Raw genomic sequence first — 20,565 nt, 5'->3', positions numbered from 1 at the left:
AGAAGAGGTTATAGTCTCCCAGTTTTGTCATCATATAAAATTGACCATGAGACTTTGGTCATAGAGAATGTTCAGTACGTGACTGTTTAATTGATCACACTGGCCTAGGAAGTATAAACAGAAAAAGGTCTACAATTTTTTCTTGCTTGGTACATTCATACAATTTCAGCTGGAGAATATACTGTTGATAGGCCTTGGTATGTCAATAGTCTATTTTAATCATCATAGAAACCCCATAAGGTAGAAAATATCATCACCATTTTACAGATGAGAAAAATAAGCTTCAAAAAGGTTTGTCAGTAACTGAAGGAGCCAGAATTCAAAACCAGGAATGTTTCCCCTGAAATCTTTCCTTAGCCATGAAAATACACAGACTTTAAAACAAGACAATAGGAATGCATACAACTGCCGGCCAAGGCGTTGAACCCAGACAGCGAGCTATCGGAATGGCGCCCCTGCCCAGAAGTGTTCAGTGTACTCCCTGCATAGCTGTGAGCAGCAGTGCTAGGATGTGACTAAGAAATCAGAAGGGGATAAGACGCTTGAACTTCAGCCTATCTCTAAACTGACTCAGATAGCTGTGCATGCATCATGCTACGTGAAAGAAGCCAAATTCAAAAACCTACATACAGAATACTTCCATTTATATAACATTCTGGAAAAGGCAAAACTCTAGGGAGAGGGAAAAAATCAATGGTTGCCAGTGGCTGGGGGTAAGAGGCAGGAACTACTGCAAAGTGATGGCAGGAATGGAGGTTTCTGGAAAGATTCATGACACTTTCATTACACTTCTTTCTAATGCCTGCTCAAACACTGACACAATGCATTCCTGTCTTCCCTCAGTTTCCCACTCAGATGGACCTCACAGGTTCCCTCACTCTGTCCCAGCTACCCACTCTTCATGTCACAATGCTCTCCATCTCCCGCGGGTCACTCAGAAGACACTTCCTTCCTTAAAGAATCCTTGCACCTCATCTGGAAAATAAGCAACATCTCCCTCTTCTGAAGTTCCTGAACAATTTTCCTCAACCTTTTACAAGGTTGATGATAGCATGATTGACAGAAAGACAGACATAACCAAAGACCCTCTGACTTACTACCAATAGTCAGCTACGTGGGCAGCAGACTCAGCTGCTTCCCAAGTTCCCTGACCTTCTAGTCCCCACCCACACAAGAAGCTACTAGTGATACCAACCCAATGGGCGGGGGCGGGGGACGACAGGATCCCATTAGTTTCCTCCACATACGCCCATTGCCATTCTCAACCCTGTTGACTATTCTGTATGCTCATCAGTACTGGCAAACACCCAACTCCAGCATGCCGAGGGTTTATTGGACATCAACTTCTGAGGTGTAGCATCTCCCACAGGTTCGGCCTTCAATTCCACCTGGGGTGTGTCCGCTCCTACATTATTTAACACTCTCTGTCACATGCTACACCTCTGCCACTACACAACAATCAATGTCCATGAAGAGAGAAGTCTTTGTTTACCCAAGGTCTTGCATGTAGTTAAGAACCTTTTGTACATATCTGCAGGATCACATCCGAATCCATGCTCCTTCCCCAGTGACAGATGGTCTGTGGGCCTCTACACAGCCATGTTTTATATATGTTATTCCCTAAAAAATGAAATAAAATAGGGAGGAGGGGAAAAGTTGATTTGGTTCCAGCTTATCAATAAAGACAGAGTTATTTATGTTTTCGAGATAAGATCAGCTCATTGTGGTTCCAGGGACCTAAGCATCAGATAAATACTTTCAAACCTGAAGACTTAGACATGTATTTTAAGAGTCCGTGAGGAGCAGTAGCAACCATGATGGCACTGAGCTACAGTGAAGATTTGTAAATCAAATTGTAACATGCTCCCCCCAAAAACAAGACAGACTTTCACAGGTTAAATAAACACCCCGGGGAACATTAACACAATTGTGGCTCTTAGGAATTCCATTTCAGACACAGCAAAAGAATGAGCTAAGTGGAATGTTACATAAAGGGAAATACTTTTCAATTCCTCCCTGAAACAGAATGTCACACCATCTGGGGCACTTCTCAAGCGAGCAGCAAGAATTCATACTATTTGGAAACACTGAAATTCAATAGAACGGGCCTAAGGACCCCAAATCCCCAAAGCAACTGTTTCTCAGTTTTACCTGGTGTTCAGCTGTCTTTTGTCCCAGAAAAGGAAAGAGGAAAAATATAGGATTCCAAAGTGGACTCTGGTTAAATAGCTTGGGCAGGTTTATGTTGAATGCATCGATGGCAGGACAAAATGTAACGTGCCAACTCCCCTCTGCAGTGACCTCCAGCCCGGCGAGCCTCTCTGTACTCTAGCAGTCCACCAACGCCAAGACCACGGTGGCCCAAACGCGGGATGCATGCCACCGGTAAAACTCAAAGGCTGACTGGCTTTAAGTGGTATATAGGCAAGCTTTTTAAAAAATGCTCATATACTGTAATGTACTAGAAAAAAATATGTACTTAGCCCCTCAAGCTCACAATGACAACAATGACAAAGGGAATGATAACACCCACCTGGTTGGACAGTTGGGGGAATCAGAGAGACACGGTAAGTGCCCGGCCCTGGCTGTGATGGGGATGGGACCTAAAACACAGCATCTCCTTCTTCTCAGCCACCTACTTCCTAGGGCCCAAGCTACACTTTGGAATGTGATATCCTTCAATAATTCAGATATATAAAATATGTATATAATTTTCTCCCACGTTTGTAAAATACCTATATGTTGTTTCCCATGCCATTACTCAGTATCTCTGGGAGATCAGACCCCGAATAAATATGCAAGGAAACAAAGCAGATAACACCGGAGAAATATGAACACATAAAACCCACATCCGCTTAGGTGGTCAGTGACCATCCAGCTGTGCTCCTCAATTTTACAGGATCCACATGTTGTGGGAATGTGAGACACACCATGAAGTATTAAAATAGTAATTAACCCAGAGTGTATTCTGTTGTCAAGATAACCTAGCCACATTTTATTTTTTTTAAGTTGGAATAGAGAAAATAATCCAAACCAATCAGCAGGAAGAGAGCAGAGCACTGGCTGTATCCCCTGGAGACCACCAAGAATTTTTCATTTCATGCACCATTTACAACTTATAGTGAATTCCAGAACATCAGTACATATGCTTAACAGAAAATGGAAGCACTCTTGTTTTTGTTATATCCTTAAGTTTTTGTCTCATGTCCATCGTCTTGATTATTCTTTCCTATCCCATCATATGCAGTCCCAGCAGCGAAATCTCAGCCTCACTGGTTCTGAATGGGGGTGAACGTGTAACAGGAACACATTCACGTCACATTCTCCTAAGAGGGCTTTCGAGGGGAAAATGCATCGATTTGATAATCATGCCACCAACAGCACTTAATCCAACTGGCATGATGTCTCAAACACAGGTCTGATTCTTTGCTGTTCCAATTCCAGTTGTTCCCATTTTTCCTCCTGCCCTTTGCATTGGGGACTTTATAGCCCTGTGTTCTGAGAACATTTAATAAAGTGGACCATCAACGATAAGTACCATAAAGATGGGAGGGTGGGGAGGGTGAGAATAAATAACTTCAACCATGCTCATAACCTAGTTACCGCACTTGAACAGAGCTCCCATAGATTGAGAAAATGCAAATTAACCGAAGTCTCTCTTGGCAAATTCCCATTTGTTCACCTGACAAATAAATCATGGCCATGCCCTAAGAACATTCTCTTGTGATATGGGAGAAGTCGAGGAAGGAGGCCACATTGGAGTTCAGTAAGCTCCACAAGGGAACTTGGAGAATGTGAGTATGATTCCCATAAATGAAAGAAGGGAAGAAGCTGGCGGACGGGGAGGGTGGGGCTGGCATGGCGGATAGCAGAGGGAATCTGTGTTTTGCTCTGACCCTCAGGTTTCTCATACATAAAATGCAGCAGGTCACAACATGGAGTAGAAACCTCTGAAGGATGGTCTCCCTGAGCTCCCGCACCTAGCAGCATGCCTGACGTACAAGAGAAGTTGTTGAATTACTAAATCCCTGAAAATTAAATATCTCTTGTGAAAGCTCTCTGTGTTTTTGTTCACACCTGTGAAGTTCACTGCCGTTTGTTGTTTAAAGCATTGCATACATACAGCCAGTACTTTTTAAAAACCCACACAGTCTCTACGTCGCCACTGTCCACAATGCAATTTTATGTGCCACCTGCATAATCTTTGTCACGTGGAAGGACAACCTGTATTTAATCTTTAAAAATATACTGAGAACCAACTCATCTGTTTTTCTCAACCTAATCCTCTGCACAGACCTCCACAGCGGGGTAGCTGCTCTGGTCTGGGGTTTTCGAAATTAGCTTGCGTGACCATGAAGAGGATGTCTCCTCCCTGCGTACATGCTAAGGGTGGGTGGTAGCGTGCGGACCTGGGGTACTGAGCTCTGCGGCGCTCACAGCTTGTGCAGCGAGGCGGCCCGGCAGTGGGGATAACGGAATGAGCAGTCCGTGTGCTCTTACCAAACTCATCCCTTGTTAAGAGACTGAAATCGTCCAGGAAACTAGAGGGAAGGACTAGAGCTGGCAGCATATTACTCAGCTGTGCCTCGTAAGAACACATTTACTTCTCTCTCTGATGAGGATTTCCTGCAGGAAGGTTCTGATGTCCACACCGCACCATGTCCAGCACAGGGTCTTGAGCACAGGGAGCTCCTGGCATTTGTTGACAGCACTTCTATTAAAATAATACCTGGCCATCCCCTCTAAGTAACATGCATTTTGGAAAGCATTTGACTCAGTTGGTAAGTGGGGAAAATAAAGGCAATGCAGAAATACCTAGCCTTTCCAGACATGCATTAGCATTCCTTCAAATTAAAAGTATATTTTGTGGACACACAGCAATATCAAACATTACAAGACCTTATTTACTACCTTCTGCTATACCATGGATGCATAAATCTTCTGAAAGAATCATGGGAACCTTCATTTCTTATATATATTTGAAGAATAGCTCTAAGTACAAGACAATGATTTCATTATTGCTATTATGCACAGAAGGTTTTTTTAAAACTTACCTCACACAGTTACAATGAAGGGAGGGAGTGGCAGAGGTGAACTTCCATGGACAATAGGGAAAATATGAGTTGAGGAATGTGCTAAGTGCATGGTCAAGTCACTCAAACAATAAAACATCTCATACATTTTGTAAATTCCTTGCCTAGAGACATAAGGAGCAGTAACAGAGCTCAGAGAGCCCCTGACAGCGGTGCTGCCATTCAGACCTGAAAGATTCCATGTTATGATAAAAATTAATGTGCTCTGACATCCTCTGGGATGCCCAGGGCCCTGGGAATAGCTAATGAAGAAATACAACCTTGCCAGAGAACAACAGCACGCAGCTCTGGAGTTGACGATTAATTCGGATGTGGTAGCAGGGTGGCCCCTCTGTCATCAGCCGTAAAGCAACCAGACCCCAGTGTCACAGGGAGCCAGCACTGATTGGTTAGAATTATTTCCTGGGTCAAGGGAGGTCAAGCCAACAAAAAGCTTTACAAAGATAATTGAGCCCAAGTTGGATTCCATCTGTCGCTCTGCGCTAATGCTCTCTTCTTAAACCTAACAAGGGGTCACTCAATATCTTGGTCTCTTGTTGGCTGTGATCATAGACTTGAAAACTTCTCTCCAGGACACGTGCTTCCTCAGTGACTGGGGGACCACTGGGCATGTCCCCATGGACACTCCTTCATGAGGAGCTCAGAAAGGGTCTGGGTGTTGAGACCAAAAGGAATGCTGATCCCCAAAAAGGCATTTCATGGTCCCCACCAATCCACCTTCCAACACGTTTCACCCCTAAGTATCATGATGTCTTCCAAGTGGATAAAACAATAAAAATGGTGTTCATAGCAGAATTATTTATAGTAGTCTAAAAGCGAAAATAACCTATATGGCCATCAACTGATGAATGGATAAAAAGACATGGTCTATCTATATAATAGGCTACTACTCAACCCTATAAAGCACTGACACACGCTATAACATGGATAAGCCTTGAAAACATCGTTACGTGAAAGAAGCACGACACACAAGACATAGTGTATGACTCCACTCACAGGAAATGTCTAGAATAAGCCAATCAGTAAAGACGGGAAGTAGGCGCGTGGCTGCCTAGGGCTGGAGTGGGCAGGGAGGGAGATAGGGAATGACTGCTCGTGGGTTTGGGGATGGGGTTTCCTCTTGGAGTGATGCAAATGTTCTGGAGTCAGTGGTGATGGGCCTGCAACTCTGTGACTACACTAAATACCACTAAGTTATGCACTTTAAAGTGATGCACTTACAGTATATAAATTGTGGCTCAATTAAAGAAATCCCTGGGCTCTGAGAAGCCTACCCCGTAACTGTCAGCATGAGTTCCGTGGCCCCCAGCCGGGTCCCCCCTCCCTCACCAGAGCAGCTGTGGCTGGCAGCCCCCAGGCCCTGTCCACCTTCTCCTAGATTTCCACCTTGATCAGAAACCTAAACTCAAGTAAGATACAGGCAATTCAGGAAAAATAAGGTGGTATTTTTTTAGACAATTGATAGGTTATACAAAGGTACATGGTTTTAGTCTGGGACATCATTTCAGCCTATTATTAGAATTTTGCCTTGCCAAGTTGAATTTATTTCTCAACATCTAAATTTTAGACATTGCTTAAAAGATTAGGGTGAAAAAAAGACTAGGTTGAATTTTTTTAAATGCATTTCTTTCTTTCCCATATTATTCTCTATAATTTCTGCAACCTTATGATATTGTTTTGCTAAATTACCATCCCCATTAAATGATTATGAAAAACCAGAGGAAAATATATAATTAGAAAACTTTTTCAAAAACATTTGAAATATACATATTTTTTAGCTTCACCCAAGGACATGCTTATTGATTTTTTAGAAGGGGGTGAGGGAGGGAGAGAAAGAAGGGGAGAGAAACATGGATAGGCTGTCTTTCATATGCATCCTGACCAAGTACTGAATCTGTAACCTAGGTGTGTGCCCTGACCAGGAATTAAGCCTGTAATCTTTCAGTTTATGGGATGTCACCCCAACCGAGTCACACCAGCCAGGGCTGAAATATATATTTATATATATATATAAAATGTTTAATGTCTTTCCTACAGAATGCCAATCGTTCTATTGAAAATAATAAAACTGAAGGTGATATTCTGAAATATAAACAGTGGTTTTAATTGTGAGGTAGTAATAGTGTATGCATGGATAAAAATTTATAATATCTTGCATGTGTTTTAAAATAATTTGAATTGAAAAATTTAATTTGAATAATTTGATTCAGATTGACCTTGTGCTGATAATTATGGAAGCGGAGCTTAGAGTGTGGGACTGTCCACTATACTTATTTTTCTTGTGTGTATTTGAAAACCTCTGCAGTAAAAAATTGAAATAAATAAAAACAAACTAATGAAGAGCCAGAAAAATGGGCAATCTTCATTTTTATATTTACACTTTCTCATATTTCCTCAAATGTACTAATAGGCATGTACCATTTTTGTGGTCACAGGACTTATGTAAAATAATGTTATTTATACATAGTACCAAAATAAATAAGTTTAACATTTGCCTGAAATCACCATGGCACTTCAACCTTTTAAAACAAAATAGAATTAGGCAAATGTGATCATATCAAAAGCCACCCCAAGAAGACACGCACAACATAAAAGGCAGGAGCAGAAGCACAGCTGGCTGGCTGCCATGCAGGTGCTAAATAGCAAACCCACCCCTGCAAGGGTAGAGGAGAGGAGTGGCTACGATTAACACAGAAATGGACCTGATGCAAAACTCCAGTGAACTTGGAAATCCTCCCACAGGAGACAAAAGAAGGAAGATCTGCTTGGTCCAAGACACCAAGGGTCAAACAGACCCGAGGAGCCTGAGACTGAAATCTATTTCAGTATCGAGGTCTTGAAGGGTCATAGCGACTTCTTGTCCAAGATCAATGTGAAGCCTTCCCTTTAATAGGGTGGCCAGGCCTGCGCAATGTGCCAAAGCTGAGTCAGAGGAAGTTCCTGAAAAATCAGCAAACTTACATGCTGGAGCTGAGCTTCTATTACTAAAGTGAACCAAGTAGGAGCCTGGGGCACCACCATCCAAGACAAAGAATGGCCTGAGGAATGATGACAAAGGGTGAGCATTGAAAGGCAGCCAGTTCTTCTGCCCCCCAACACAATGCTCTGCCCCACCTCCTCAGGGCTCATGGCCATTAAGCAACGTTGTGCTTCCTCACCAAGGAAAGAAAACCTAAGAGTTCCCTTCTCCCCTGCCGAGACAGTTTCTCCTCTCCGTGGTGGGAGTGGCCTCAGATGATTGGAAGAGCAACTGAGAGAAGAACTTCAGTGACTAGGAATCTTGCATTTTGTAATACACATTTGACTTTAATTAATACATGCAAGTTTACAAATCATATTTCAGATCTTAATAGTATTACTTAGTTTTTGATGAAGGGAGGATTAAAAAGTTACATGTAACTTTTCTGGAGGGTGATTTGGTTTCATAGGTGATGAGTATTAAAAAATATCCATATGCTTTAACTCAGAAACTCCTCTTGTAGGAATTCATCCCAAGAAAACAAGATTAAAAAAAAGGAGGACTTGGCATCCAAAAATTGAAGATAGGTTAAATAATTTTACTGATATGCAATGGATCACAGTAAAGTCCTTAACATTCAAATTAGAGAAATTCATTTAATAACATGAAAACGTGCCCACAGCATATTTAGTATGCAAAAAAATACGTTTGAATAAGAAAAGAATATATGTAACATAACCACTTCACACCAATTAGGGTCGCTATAATATAAATTGGATGGCTCCAATTTAAGTGAAAAAAGGACAATAACAAGTGTTGCGAAGCATGTGGAGAAATTAGGATCCTCATGTATTGTGAGTGGGAATGCAAATGCTGCTACAGCTGTGGAGAAGGGTGTGGCAGCTCCTCACAAAGTTAAACATAAAGTTACTCTATGACCCAGCAATTGACTCCTAGGCACAGACCCCAGAGAAATCACAACATATATCTACACAGAAACCTGTATATAAATGTTCATAGCAGTGTTATTCTTAATAGCCAATTGATATGAACAGCCCAGATGTTCACCAACCAATGAATGGACAGAGAATAACCAGGACCTGACACCTGCTGGGTGGACTGTGCTCAGCACCCGATACTGCAGTACATGGACATCACCTGGAAAGCCTTCAGAAGTCCAAATACCCCGTGCCCACCCCAGAACAATTAAGTCAGGATGTCTGAGGGTAGGAGCCAGGCATCAGCAATGTGTAATAATCCCCAGCTTATTCTACAGCGTGGAGAAATTGAGAACCACTGTCCCCAAAGACAGTCTCTTGGGAGTCTGGAGACCTGATGGGGGAAACTGAGGCACTGCCTCCCTTTTAGGTGGAAGACATTGAGCCAAGATCCATTTCCCAAAGCTCTATTGCTTGTGAGCTTGCCCACCACTCGTACTTCTGAGACAAACAAAAATGTCTTTCTTCTTTCCGTTTTTGGTTATCAATTACTGCATAATGTCAACTCAAACATCTTTTTGATTATGAGCTGGTGACTGAGCTGTAACAGCAGTAAAAGTTTAAAAGGCAAACTGAAGAACTTCGCCACTAATTGAGAGGGCGCCTTTCCATTTTTCTGAATGACAAGGTACTGAGAATATTCTTACAAAAAGGAGAAAAGAAAGAACTCATAATATTAAAAACACAGTACGGTGACAAGTAGTTCAACTACAAATATAATCTTCCTTGGGGATTTTCAGCAGTCTGCCACAGCACAGCGCCAGTGATTTATTTCGAATGTATATTCAAGTGTTTGAGGCTGACAAGAATTAGCTTCTCCACAATTTACTGCGGGACTAAGATGGTTCCCATGTTATTAAAGTGTGATTTCAGTGTGGTTCAAGCACAAACCCCCCAGCACGTCAATTATGTGAAAGCAGAACTCAGATGTGACAATGAGGGTAGTGAGATGGCACGGAGAGAGAAACCGAGCTGCGTTCACGGGCCAAGTTGGGAAATATAATTCTGAACCACAGACATTGAAATGTTTTTCCCAAGCCTTACATAAACCAAGCTTTCTCTGAGAGAAACCAAATATTAACCTTAATATCATAGATCTGCTGCGCCAATGGCTGCGTAGGTGGTCCCGGTGAAGGTTGAAGAGCAGGCCTGGCAGGGCTGGGAGGTGTCGGGCCCTATCCAAGCCAAGCAATGCCAGGCGGGTTTGCTCACGTGGTCCACGCCGCAGTGGGGAAGCCCTGGCTCCTGACAGATTGATGTGTTCACAGATTCCTAGAAGGGAACATTTATGCTATTTGCCTAAAATAACTATTGTACATCTGAGGACTCTACAATTTGTTTCCCAAGATCACATACCCAGGGAGGTACCAGAAACTTTAAACGGCTGAGAATTGACACCTTAGAAGAAGAGTTTGGTCACCAAAGGGAACTATGTGTTTCTATCATTGCCTTCCCTCCTTTCCTTCTGTCTTCCCTCCCTCCCAGCCATCCATCCATCCACCCATCCATCCACACCCTTTCTTGAGCTTACTATCAGGCAGTAACTGTATTTAATAATTGCAAAGACGGTGCTAATGAAAATAACAATGATTCAGGCTAAAATTTATTAACTGTTTATTATGCATCAGGCACTATGTTTTAGAAAAGATTATATTATTTAATCCCCTCAACCATCGTCTCCCACTTTTACTGATGAAGAAACAGAGGCTCTGAGAGATTAAGGAATCCGCCAAGGTCACCATTGTACTAAGCTGTGCAGCAGAGACTCGGAGCTAAGACAAAGATGAATTAGCCAAGATTTCTGTTTCTCTGGGGCTCAGTCTAACAAAGAAAAATCAATATAGAGAAAAAGCCTCCCCAAAGTACCCCGAGCAGCATGACTGGGTATGTGGCCAATGCTCCATGAAGCGACCTGCCAGTTGAACCACTGGGTACAGGCAACAGCAGGGGACGAGGCAGATTCCGTCGAGGATGTGACAGTCATCCAGTGAGCAGGTGATAGACAGGTGGAAGGAGTGTGGTACACATCCGGACAGCAGGCCCAGAGTCGGGAGGCAGACTGTGTGTGGGGCAGAGCATGGATGCACAGGGTGGGAGGACATGGCTATAAATGAAGGTGAATAAGGGGCTGTGCCCCAGAGGCCCTGGTGGGCCACACCAGCAGACACAGCCTTTGCAGCTCAGTCAGCATGGCATCACCAAAGGGTTTTTCCACAGGACAATGTCAAGGATGAGTTTACATTTGAGAGCAATCCCACTGGCAGTTCAGATGTGTAAATAGCAAAATGACCCTCTGGTCTTCTCCAGTCTACCTGATCAGCACCGTTAGAAAGGCAAGTAGGAGCCAAACGGAAATGAACACAGACATTTGGAGTAAGTGTATAAACATGGCTGCAAACAAGAGTGAACAGCTGCCATTTCTGCTTAAACTGACACTGTGGAGAGACACCTTCTAGACACCTGGTGGAAAACAGTGAGTACCTTAACTGAGGGGAGGGGCCTCTCTCCTATTGGGTTGCTTTAACCTCTTGTACACAAATATGAGAAGAACAATTTCTTGGTGACAGAAAATTGGTTGAAAGAAGCATCTCTTTCAGCACTGAAGCCACCATAATAATTGTCCCAGTAGCAGGAGTTGTCCTATTAATGGGACAAATTTCCTCCAGAGGCAATGCATCCTACATGATGCAGTTCCCAAGTGAGACAGATCTTGCTGATTCTCCAAACTACTGTCAAAGCTGAACTCAGTGCGAGAGCAGATTTTGGACGAAGTTCTAGCCTCACCATAAACTAGTTAGAATAACCTTGGTCATGCCCCTTAATCTCTTTAAGCCTCAATATCTTGATCTATGAAGTGTGGCTCATCATTGTATTAGGCTGAAACATAAGACACTATCATTCTTCTATCATGTTTGACCTATCCTCTGAGTCCTCATGAGGACAGAATGGGATAGCATATAAGTGCTTAGCTGTGCATGACACATAATACATAGGTGATAAATTTTAATAATTGTTATCATCATCATCTTTATATGGGTCCAAGCCCCAATTAGGAATTCAGTGTCTTCATTATAAATAAACAATACTTAGTGGTGGTAGTTGACCTACTTTCCCAAAACTCACCACAGCATACTGTTCTACTCCAACCCATCTCTGTTATCAGCCTCTGTGCATCACAGCACTTTCCACGGAGAATTAAAATTAACCGTGCATGCAACAATGGTTATATTTACTTATTTATCTTGACAGGTCTAACATAAACCATTTTCTAAGAAAAATGGCATGTATTTCTCATAATGAAACAGGATGCTATTAAAAATGAGTTATATTTCTAGGAACAGTGGGGTCTAGTCCTAAGATCAGCAAATCACAACCACGAAAGCAAATCCCAAATTCAACCCACTTCCTATTTTTATAAATAAAGCTTTATTGGAACACAGTCATGTCTAGTAACTTGCACTTTATCAGAGGCTACTCTTGTACTATGATGATCTCATACAAACAGTCAAAATGTACTCAGTGCTGACTGAGTGGCTGCTAGGGACCATCTGGCTCACAAAGGTAAAATATTTATATAGATACATATATAAATATTTATTTATCTGATTTTTTCCAAAATATTTTGCTGGCTTGTGTTCTAGTCCAGTGCTTTAAGAGATCTTGCTGACAGCTTGGGGCAGGGTAGGGCAGGTGGCTGGGGGTGGATGGACAGAGCAAAAAAGAGAACTAAAAAAAAAGAAATCATTGTTGAACCCTAGCAACAAGATTAATATTCTTTGCTAAAGCCAAAGGCATAACATCAGCTTCTGCCCATACGCACTGGGGGAAGATGAGTGTGGGAGGGGCAACCACGGAGCAGTTGTCTCTACCCGCCAAAGATGGGTTTTTATTCTTCCTGGAAGGGAAGTTTTTTGTATCTTCAATTAACATACATCACTTTGATTTTAAGAAACATGATAGTGATGACTGAACCTGGAATTCTGTTGGGAAATCAAAGCCGTTCATGTTGCAAGCATCGTTGTGGCTACTTCAAACTCATTTTCGTGCGTTCCTTAGCAGCGGTGACTTCCGGTGATTTCTGTGAGCCCAAGCACAAGGCTCACAGAAATGTTTTTTTCCTGACAAATTTAACTGCGAAGTGGCCCCTAACTAAATTAATTTAATAATTTTTCTTCTGTACCAAGGACATGTTTTTGAAGATCTCTGTCATGTAAAGCTATGAAACCATCCTTAAGCTTCACGACAATTGAAGAGAGAGCTAAGGCACAGGAGAAGCAAGACAGCAAGTGGTTTAACCCCATGTCTAGACCAGTCCCTAATTCTGTTGTAAACACTGAACAAATAATGAGGGGAAAAGAAAAATTTAAAAATAAACAGGAAAAGAGGGGAGAAGAAGGCGTGCGGAGCACTTTGGTATCCCAGAATACCCAAGTTCATTATTCTTAGTAGGTCCCACGGTACCTCACTCATTCAAAGCAGGTTGCTCTTAAAGCAGCTCAGATCACCTGAAAAAGCTCTTAAAGCCAGGGGAAACAGATGTAACAATGGCAAAGAAAATAGAGTCTAGCCATTTACTCTGAAAGAGAACGGTGAAGTATCCCTCAAGTCCATGGCTTTAATAACAATGAGCAGCGGGGAAAATACTCAGTAGAGTAATAAGTATTCTGCGATCCTCAGTGGAGCATCACTATAGTAACAACTTTTCTGCTTGATTCTTGTCTTGCTTATCGTTTGTGGGCAACGTAAAGCTGATTTCTCCTCTTTCCTTAATGGCCAGGAATCCCAAAGCTCATTCTTAGGCCTGATTTTTAATGAATGTGAAAGACCTTATGAGATCCACTTTTCCTCTATGGTCACCTCTTACTAGTCTACTTTTATTCCCCTTTCCCGTTTTTAAGTAAATTCCTATTTCTATTTTGTGACACTAGAATGTATTCTTTATAATTTCTCAAATCATTCTAGAAATGTGACAATAAACAAACACATATTAAGAACAGTCATAGGCACAGTGCACTAAGCTGTGTCTGGTTATTTCATATACTCCAGCTGTTCTCCTCAAGACCCTAAAAGGTGTGTGTGATAATCTGCTTTATACGGATCTGGAAGGTGAGGCCCAGAGATGTGAAGAGTTTGCCCAAGGCCACACAGCTAGTAAATAGTACAGCTGGGATTTCAATCTCAGTTCTATTGATCCCCAAGCCCTATATTCTTCCCACTGCCCCAGGAGTGGGCATGCTATGACCCTTGGGCAAGTCCAGCCCACTGCCCGTTTTCATAAATAACGCTTTCCTGAAACACAGGCATACTCATCCAATTAACTACTGTCCACGGAGCTTTCATGAAACAATGGCAGAGGTGACTAACTGCAACAGAGGTCAGATGGCCCGAAAAATCGAAAACACTCACTCTTGAGAGCTCTACAAGTTTGCTGACCCTTGTCCTACACTGCATCACTTCAAGTTAGTATTTCTGTTTAATAAGAAATGACTCGTACTTTGTCTTTTAGAAATATTTTTAAATAATTATATAAAACAAGTTGATGCTGAGTTAATTTTCAGAACATAAAAAATGTGCTTGTGAGGGATGCACTCTTCCCTAGTGTTTCTAAGTTTGTTAAATGTCTCACAATATGATTTTTTAAAATATCATCCCACCATAACGTGGGATGGAAAATGTATGGGATGGCAAAAACTTAACTGGTAGACTTTTAACGTTTTTCCTTAAAAAGCCATAATTAAGATCTAGATTTAGAGAGTTCATTATAGCTAAAATCTACCTCTTTGTTTTTCTTTTCTTTTAGTTTTCGTACTGTGAAGAAAAGCAAAGCAACACGATCCTCCTTTAGGCAAACCAGAAATGGATTTCTCATGTTGAGCAACGAGTAATTGCAGATATGTTGGCTAAAACATTATTCTTAAAATTGAGCTGAGGAGAAAAAGAAAGATTAAGCTATAATTTACACATTGGTCTTTAGGGTAATTTATCCCTCAAAATTTGGAATTTATTTATAATTTATAGCCCACCCACTTCCATAGAAGGATTTGAGACAGCAAAATTTAGAATAGGAATCCAAGAATATTATATGTGGGATTAGTACATTCAAGTTCTGAAAGTAATTTAGTAAAAAGTGAAAATAAATAACTTTGCTAAAGATTTTTCTCCCTCAAATGTTTAAAAAGTAAGGAGGGGGTAGAAAACTGTTAATCTTTTATTTTATAAACATCACTGTCCTATATTATTTTTTAAGCAAAAGAACACCTAATATCTTTAAATTATACTGGAGGCAGAAAGTTGAGAAGAGAAAGTAGAAATCTATCATCAAAAAATAAAGTTCTAGAAGCCTTTAGAACTGTATGTGTTGTGCCAATATGAACTCATTGTCGATTGCAATTAATTCCCACAGTGAACCAAAGCCCTTGGTCAGTATTATAAGAGCTGATTGGTAACTGGTTTCCAAACAATGCGTTTGCTCTGTATCATGTGCCATCACCAACATTTAAAATTCCAGGATTGGAATCCAGGTATCCATTAGTTCAGGAATATGTGGAACTCAAACTATAAAACATCCGAACAGAAAATATGTACAGAGTTCCTAGTTCTAGGAGCTACTGAACTATCCCAGGCCCTATGCAAAAATGGGTGCTTCTGAGTAACTGAAGCAGCCATCTCTGGGGATGAAAATGTGCCAGTTCACCACAAACAACATGTTATTATTTCGGAGCCCATCACTGAAACTCCCAATGTCCGTCTGAGCGATCAGGAAGGGTCTCGGCACGGCACACTCTGGTGCGTGCCCCCGCCTGCCGGCAGTGTGGAGTCTGGCTGCTCTCCAGGGCTTCAGTTCAAACATAAACATCCTTCAAAATTCAGTTGGGTTGGGACTCACCACAGGCTTCGGTTTGGAACTTTTAGTAATGCCCAAAATAATTCGACCTGAGACACACTGGCTGACCACCACCATCACTAACTCCGAGGAGAACTGTCTGGAAGCAGACTGAGGCCTCCTGGGCTGACCACCCAGAAGAGTGAGTGGAGAATAATGCAACAAATGAGTGAAAATGGGGGTGGGCAGACAGAGGGAGAGTGGGCAGAGAAATGGGCAGGTCAGGGCGAGCTGAGCCTTTGGAAAGTGTGCTCTGGCAACCAGCGTCCTCTTGGTGGAAGACTTCACCACCGTCCATGAACCATGCTGGCTAGAAACACTAAACAGGAATTCGACGAGCCTCTAGAGTTACCTACCATTGCACAGGAAACACAGACAACAATAGAATACGTTAAACGACACCCCAGGTATGCAGCCATTAGAGATTACAGAAAACTCTAGAGGACAACCTGGACGCTTCAACAAATGCAATGTTGTGTTAATAATTTTTAAAGAAAAATAATTGAAGAAAAACCTGTTGATCACAATGCATTGACCTTATTTGAATCCTGATTTAAACAAACTGAAAGAGGGAAAGTGAACAGAAATGTTTATTGTTTCAAGTGGTTTTAAGCCACTAAATTTCAAAGTAGCATATTACTTGGCAACACATTCCAATACAGAAATCCACACTGAAAAATAGGACTGGAGTGTGAGACCCAACGAGAGCAAGAGTCGCTTTGAGTTCAGACAGACTTGGATTCACATTTTGGAATGCACCCCTTGCTACACTTGGGGAAGTCATTAGACTCTTGCTCTCTGAAAAGCTGGAGCCTTTCAATTTGTAAAACAGAGATCAAAATGCCTAATGCCCAGGGTTATTGTAAGAAATGAAAGACAGACCCCATGCATAAGTACTTAGCACACTGCCTTGCACAAAAGAAACAAAAAGTTGATGAGAAGCCATGATTTTGCATAGTTATGCTAGCAGTGCTCATTGGGAAATGCTCTCCCTCCCCCTGCCCTCTACCCACCAAAGGAAGAAGAAGCAGATGTCCCCAACAGGCTAATCCACAGCTCCTCGTAGCAGACGCAGGTAAAGGGGGGCTCCAGACCACAGTGAGCTGCGTCTTCCACCAGGTCTGCATTTCATACTTCTCTCTACTTTTTTAGACTCAGGATACATCATATGCTGCTAATCCTGGGGAGAAGAAACACTCTGAGCTGGAGCGTGAGCCCAGGGAACACACACAGGCCAAAGGGGCCGGAAATACTTCCGGGGCGCTCACAGATCAGCTTTAAAATGGAATATTAAATGGGGGCATCCGCACGGGATTTAAATGTAAGGGTTTTTCCTCCCCTCAGTCCGCCAGCGCATGAAGAGACTGGCTCTGAACTGGCAGCCTTTCTTTCATGTGTCATTATGTTTTACAGACAAGGAGGTTTTAATGTCTAAAGATGGGAGGTGATTATACGAATAGAGCTACACATGTTTTTTTGGCAGCCCGGTCACCAGCACTTAAATTCACTTCTGACAGTTCTCAGAATCTAAAGGCCCGTAAGTACTGAACTGTCATCTGCCTATCCAGGAGAGATTTCACTTTGGCAGCATTTCAAAAGTTGAAATCACTCCCTTTTTTATGCATATTTTCACCACCACAATATTTCCCTAAAACATACAGCGCACTGCTCTCTCGAGAGACATCTAAAAAGAGGTGTGTGGCACAGCGTTTGCTAAAGGAAAATCACCCTTGTTTCTGTACCTAGAAGTACACAAATTCGGACTCATTTGCTAAAATCTAAGATTAGGGCAAAGTGGGTGATAGCTTTCTCCAAGAGTTTGGCCTTGGTGATTACAAGAGGCAGTGGAATCTGATGATTTTTGAACTACTTAATGGTGAGAAACTAATGGTCCCGTTAAGACTTGGAAGACGGTGCTGTTATGTAACAGTTGGCGCTCCCCGGCAGAACTGCTCACTTCCACTGCGGCCTGACGCAGAACGGGAGGAAGTGGGAAGAGGCAGTACATCTAAGCTCCGGCTAGAGCAGCATGGTGTCAGGGAGAGAGCGAAAGAGTCAGAGCTAGATAAAAACCCCGCGTCTGCTGCCAACCTGCCCGGTGACCCTGTGAAAGCCACTCACTCCCTCTGATCTCTGTTTCTACCACATTTAAAAGGAAAGAGAGTTCAGTGTGGTGGTGAAGCAGGGGCCCTGGAGGGAGGAACCACATAGGATCTGAGCCCCTCTGTTTCCCAGCCAGCTGCCTTCAGATAACTAACCTACCCTTCTGGTCTCACATCCTGCATCTGCACAACAGAGGTAGTAAATAACACTTCCCACAAAGGGTGGCTTTGAGAATTAAATTAGAAAATGCATGCAAAGTGTTCTTAAGTGCATGGCCCATAAGAAGCATTCAGTAAATGAGCTGCCGCGGCTGCTGTTGTGGTTATTGTTATTATTATTCTCTCTCAAACAACCACAAAAGCATTAGTTTGAGGAGTCAGCCATTTGCCGTGAAACACTGCCTCCTGACAACGGAGACCATGGCTTGCTTCAGGATAACCAGGCTTCCAAGGGTCACCCCTCTCTTCCTAAAGCCTGGAAAAGTGCCTGGGGCTTTGGAGACCCTCATTAAATGTGTTAAGTGAACGAACACATGGATAAATGAATGGTGAAGGTATAAGTGAGCAAATGTCTTAAAAGCTACTGCTGCCCCCAGGCTTGGGACTGTCTGAGAGCTATGGCCAGGGCTGACAGCCAACACTGCCAAATGCCACTGGGAGCACACACAGGAGGGCTCGCCCTGGGCTGCTGGCAAGCTGAGGGTGTTGTCCCACTAGTCCAGCGTGTGCACAGCCCACCCCACCCCTAACTGGACATGCCGCTCTCTCACTAAGGACTCTCACTCAGTTCTTCGACCTCAGGGACTCAGGCCACTTGCATGCTTTGGAAAGGGTGTTAGAGACCTCGTAACCATCTAAAACTGCTGAAGGAGAAATCAAGGGAGACATGAGAAGAACTGGATACTGGACAGCACTGAGGGGTCACAGCCACATTGCACCATATGAATATTTGGTTTAAGAACCTCCTTTGACATCCATCATCTGCCTGGTGATCCTAGCAGAGCCTGGCCCAAAGATGGCTTGCCATTTTACCAGTGTTCTCCAAATTCCGTCACATTGGTGCCACCTCCGGAGCTACCTTGCCCTCGGCACCTACTGTACTATTATTAACCTAATCCTCATGGTCAATTCAACCCTCTGGGGAAAAAAATTTAAATGAAGTTACTTTTTAATGAAATTTAAACCACTATGTTAAATAAGAAACCAGTATTGCCTGCCCTAAAAAAAATACGAGAGAACCGTAAAAATAAACACTTGGAAACAAAATACTGTAATTAAAATGGAGCTAACCACCACTGCTTGCCTCAGCTTTGGGTCTGAGGCTGCTCTCTCTGTTGGAAAGGGAGGTTAACATGTGCCAGTATAAGAATTTGCCAGCCCCTAGCTAAGGCCCCTTCCTTCACGCATACTGGAACGCTGAAAAAGAATGGAAAAAAAAGGGTAAGTTTCTCAAGACGGGAGTCCATGGTTCTGGATCCATGTGCACATGTCACACAGAATCATGGCAGGTTGGCAGAGCAGCAGGTCCTTCTTCTCGGGCTCTGATCCTCAGCCCCCTTGCAGTCTCGGAGAGCTGAGCTTTCCTCTGCCTGAATGCAATTAAAATGTACTTTCCCTCGATTCCGAGGCTGCAAAAATGTCTACAATCAGGATGCATCTTACACTCATCTGGCTTATATTAGCCCCTTTCACTAGTGCTTCAATAGTGTCTTTTCTTTTTATCTGGGAAGCTGTTACTGGATGGATGACACGTCTCCTAATGAGAGTCAGGAAAATAGGGCGCACCTTAACAGGGCCGATATAAATGAGCCTCCTGCTTGGATGCCAAGACAACACAACAGCCCTGCGTTCTCCCAATTATGGTCATCTGATAAAGACATTAAAACAGTAAGAAATTATGATCTATAACCCTCCACTGGAACACTCACACATTCTTGGCCTTGAACGCTTGAGCAAAATGCTGCACGCTACGGAGCAGAGCAAGGTCCAGGGTCATTGCTTCCACCTTGGCTTTATGCTGGAATGAGAGAAAATAAAAAGAAATGATAAATAACAGCAAGTTTAGTTCATGGTATCAAGTTACAGTAAATGTGTTATGGAACATGTCGGAATTCCCCTGTTTAATATTAGACGCCCAGAGAGAATATAAATCACTGGAATGAATGGAGGAGCAAGGCTTTTACTGCCAAGTTTAGGGAGGATGTGAGGCTGGGATTCCGCTAAAACTACAGGGTGGGGGTTGTGCTATTTCATGCAGTGCGTGGAAGAGGCGCCTAAGGGTCTTCAGGCTCACGTGTCCCCTCTCAATCTGCATCCTGAAAAACTGGGATGGGATGGGGACTCCGGGACAAAGCCTGGCTGGTGCAAGAATTCAGCAGACAACATTTTCATCTCAAACGCTGCCACTGGGGTTCTGAAATGATTGCACTGAAACTGCATCAAAAATTAAAGACAATTCATTTATTAAAAGTACAAAAGCAGACAAAAGTCAATTATGCTGATGGATCATGACCGGCCTAGATCCCCCTCG

At 42.7% G+C, this 20,565-nt stretch overlaps 1 protein-coding gene across 1 annotated transcript in view; it reads right to left on the bottom strand.

Moving 5' to 3' along the window:
* WWOX (WW domain containing oxidoreductase) overlaps window positions 1-20,565 on the bottom strand; it is an 899,405-nt gene that overhangs the window by 645,681 nt on the left and 233,159 nt on the right. The window contains exon 6 of the mRNA XM_028534727.2: window positions 19,964-20,052. Within this exon, the coding sequence (XP_028390528.1) occupies window positions 19,964-20,052 (89 nt within the window). The remainder of the gene's footprint in view (window positions 1-19,963; window positions 20,053-20,565) is intronic.

Source organism: Phyllostomus discolor, chromosome 12, assembly GCF_004126475.2.
Source record: "Phyllostomus discolor isolate MPI-MPIP mPhyDis1 chromosome 12, mPhyDis1.pri.v3, whole genome shotgun sequence".
Lineage (NCBI taxonomy): Eukaryota > Metazoa > Chordata > Mammalia > Chiroptera > Phyllostomidae > Phyllostomus > Phyllostomus discolor.
The sequence above is the reverse complement of the archived record's forward strand: the minus strand, read 5'-3'. Positions and strand labels throughout refer to the sequence as shown.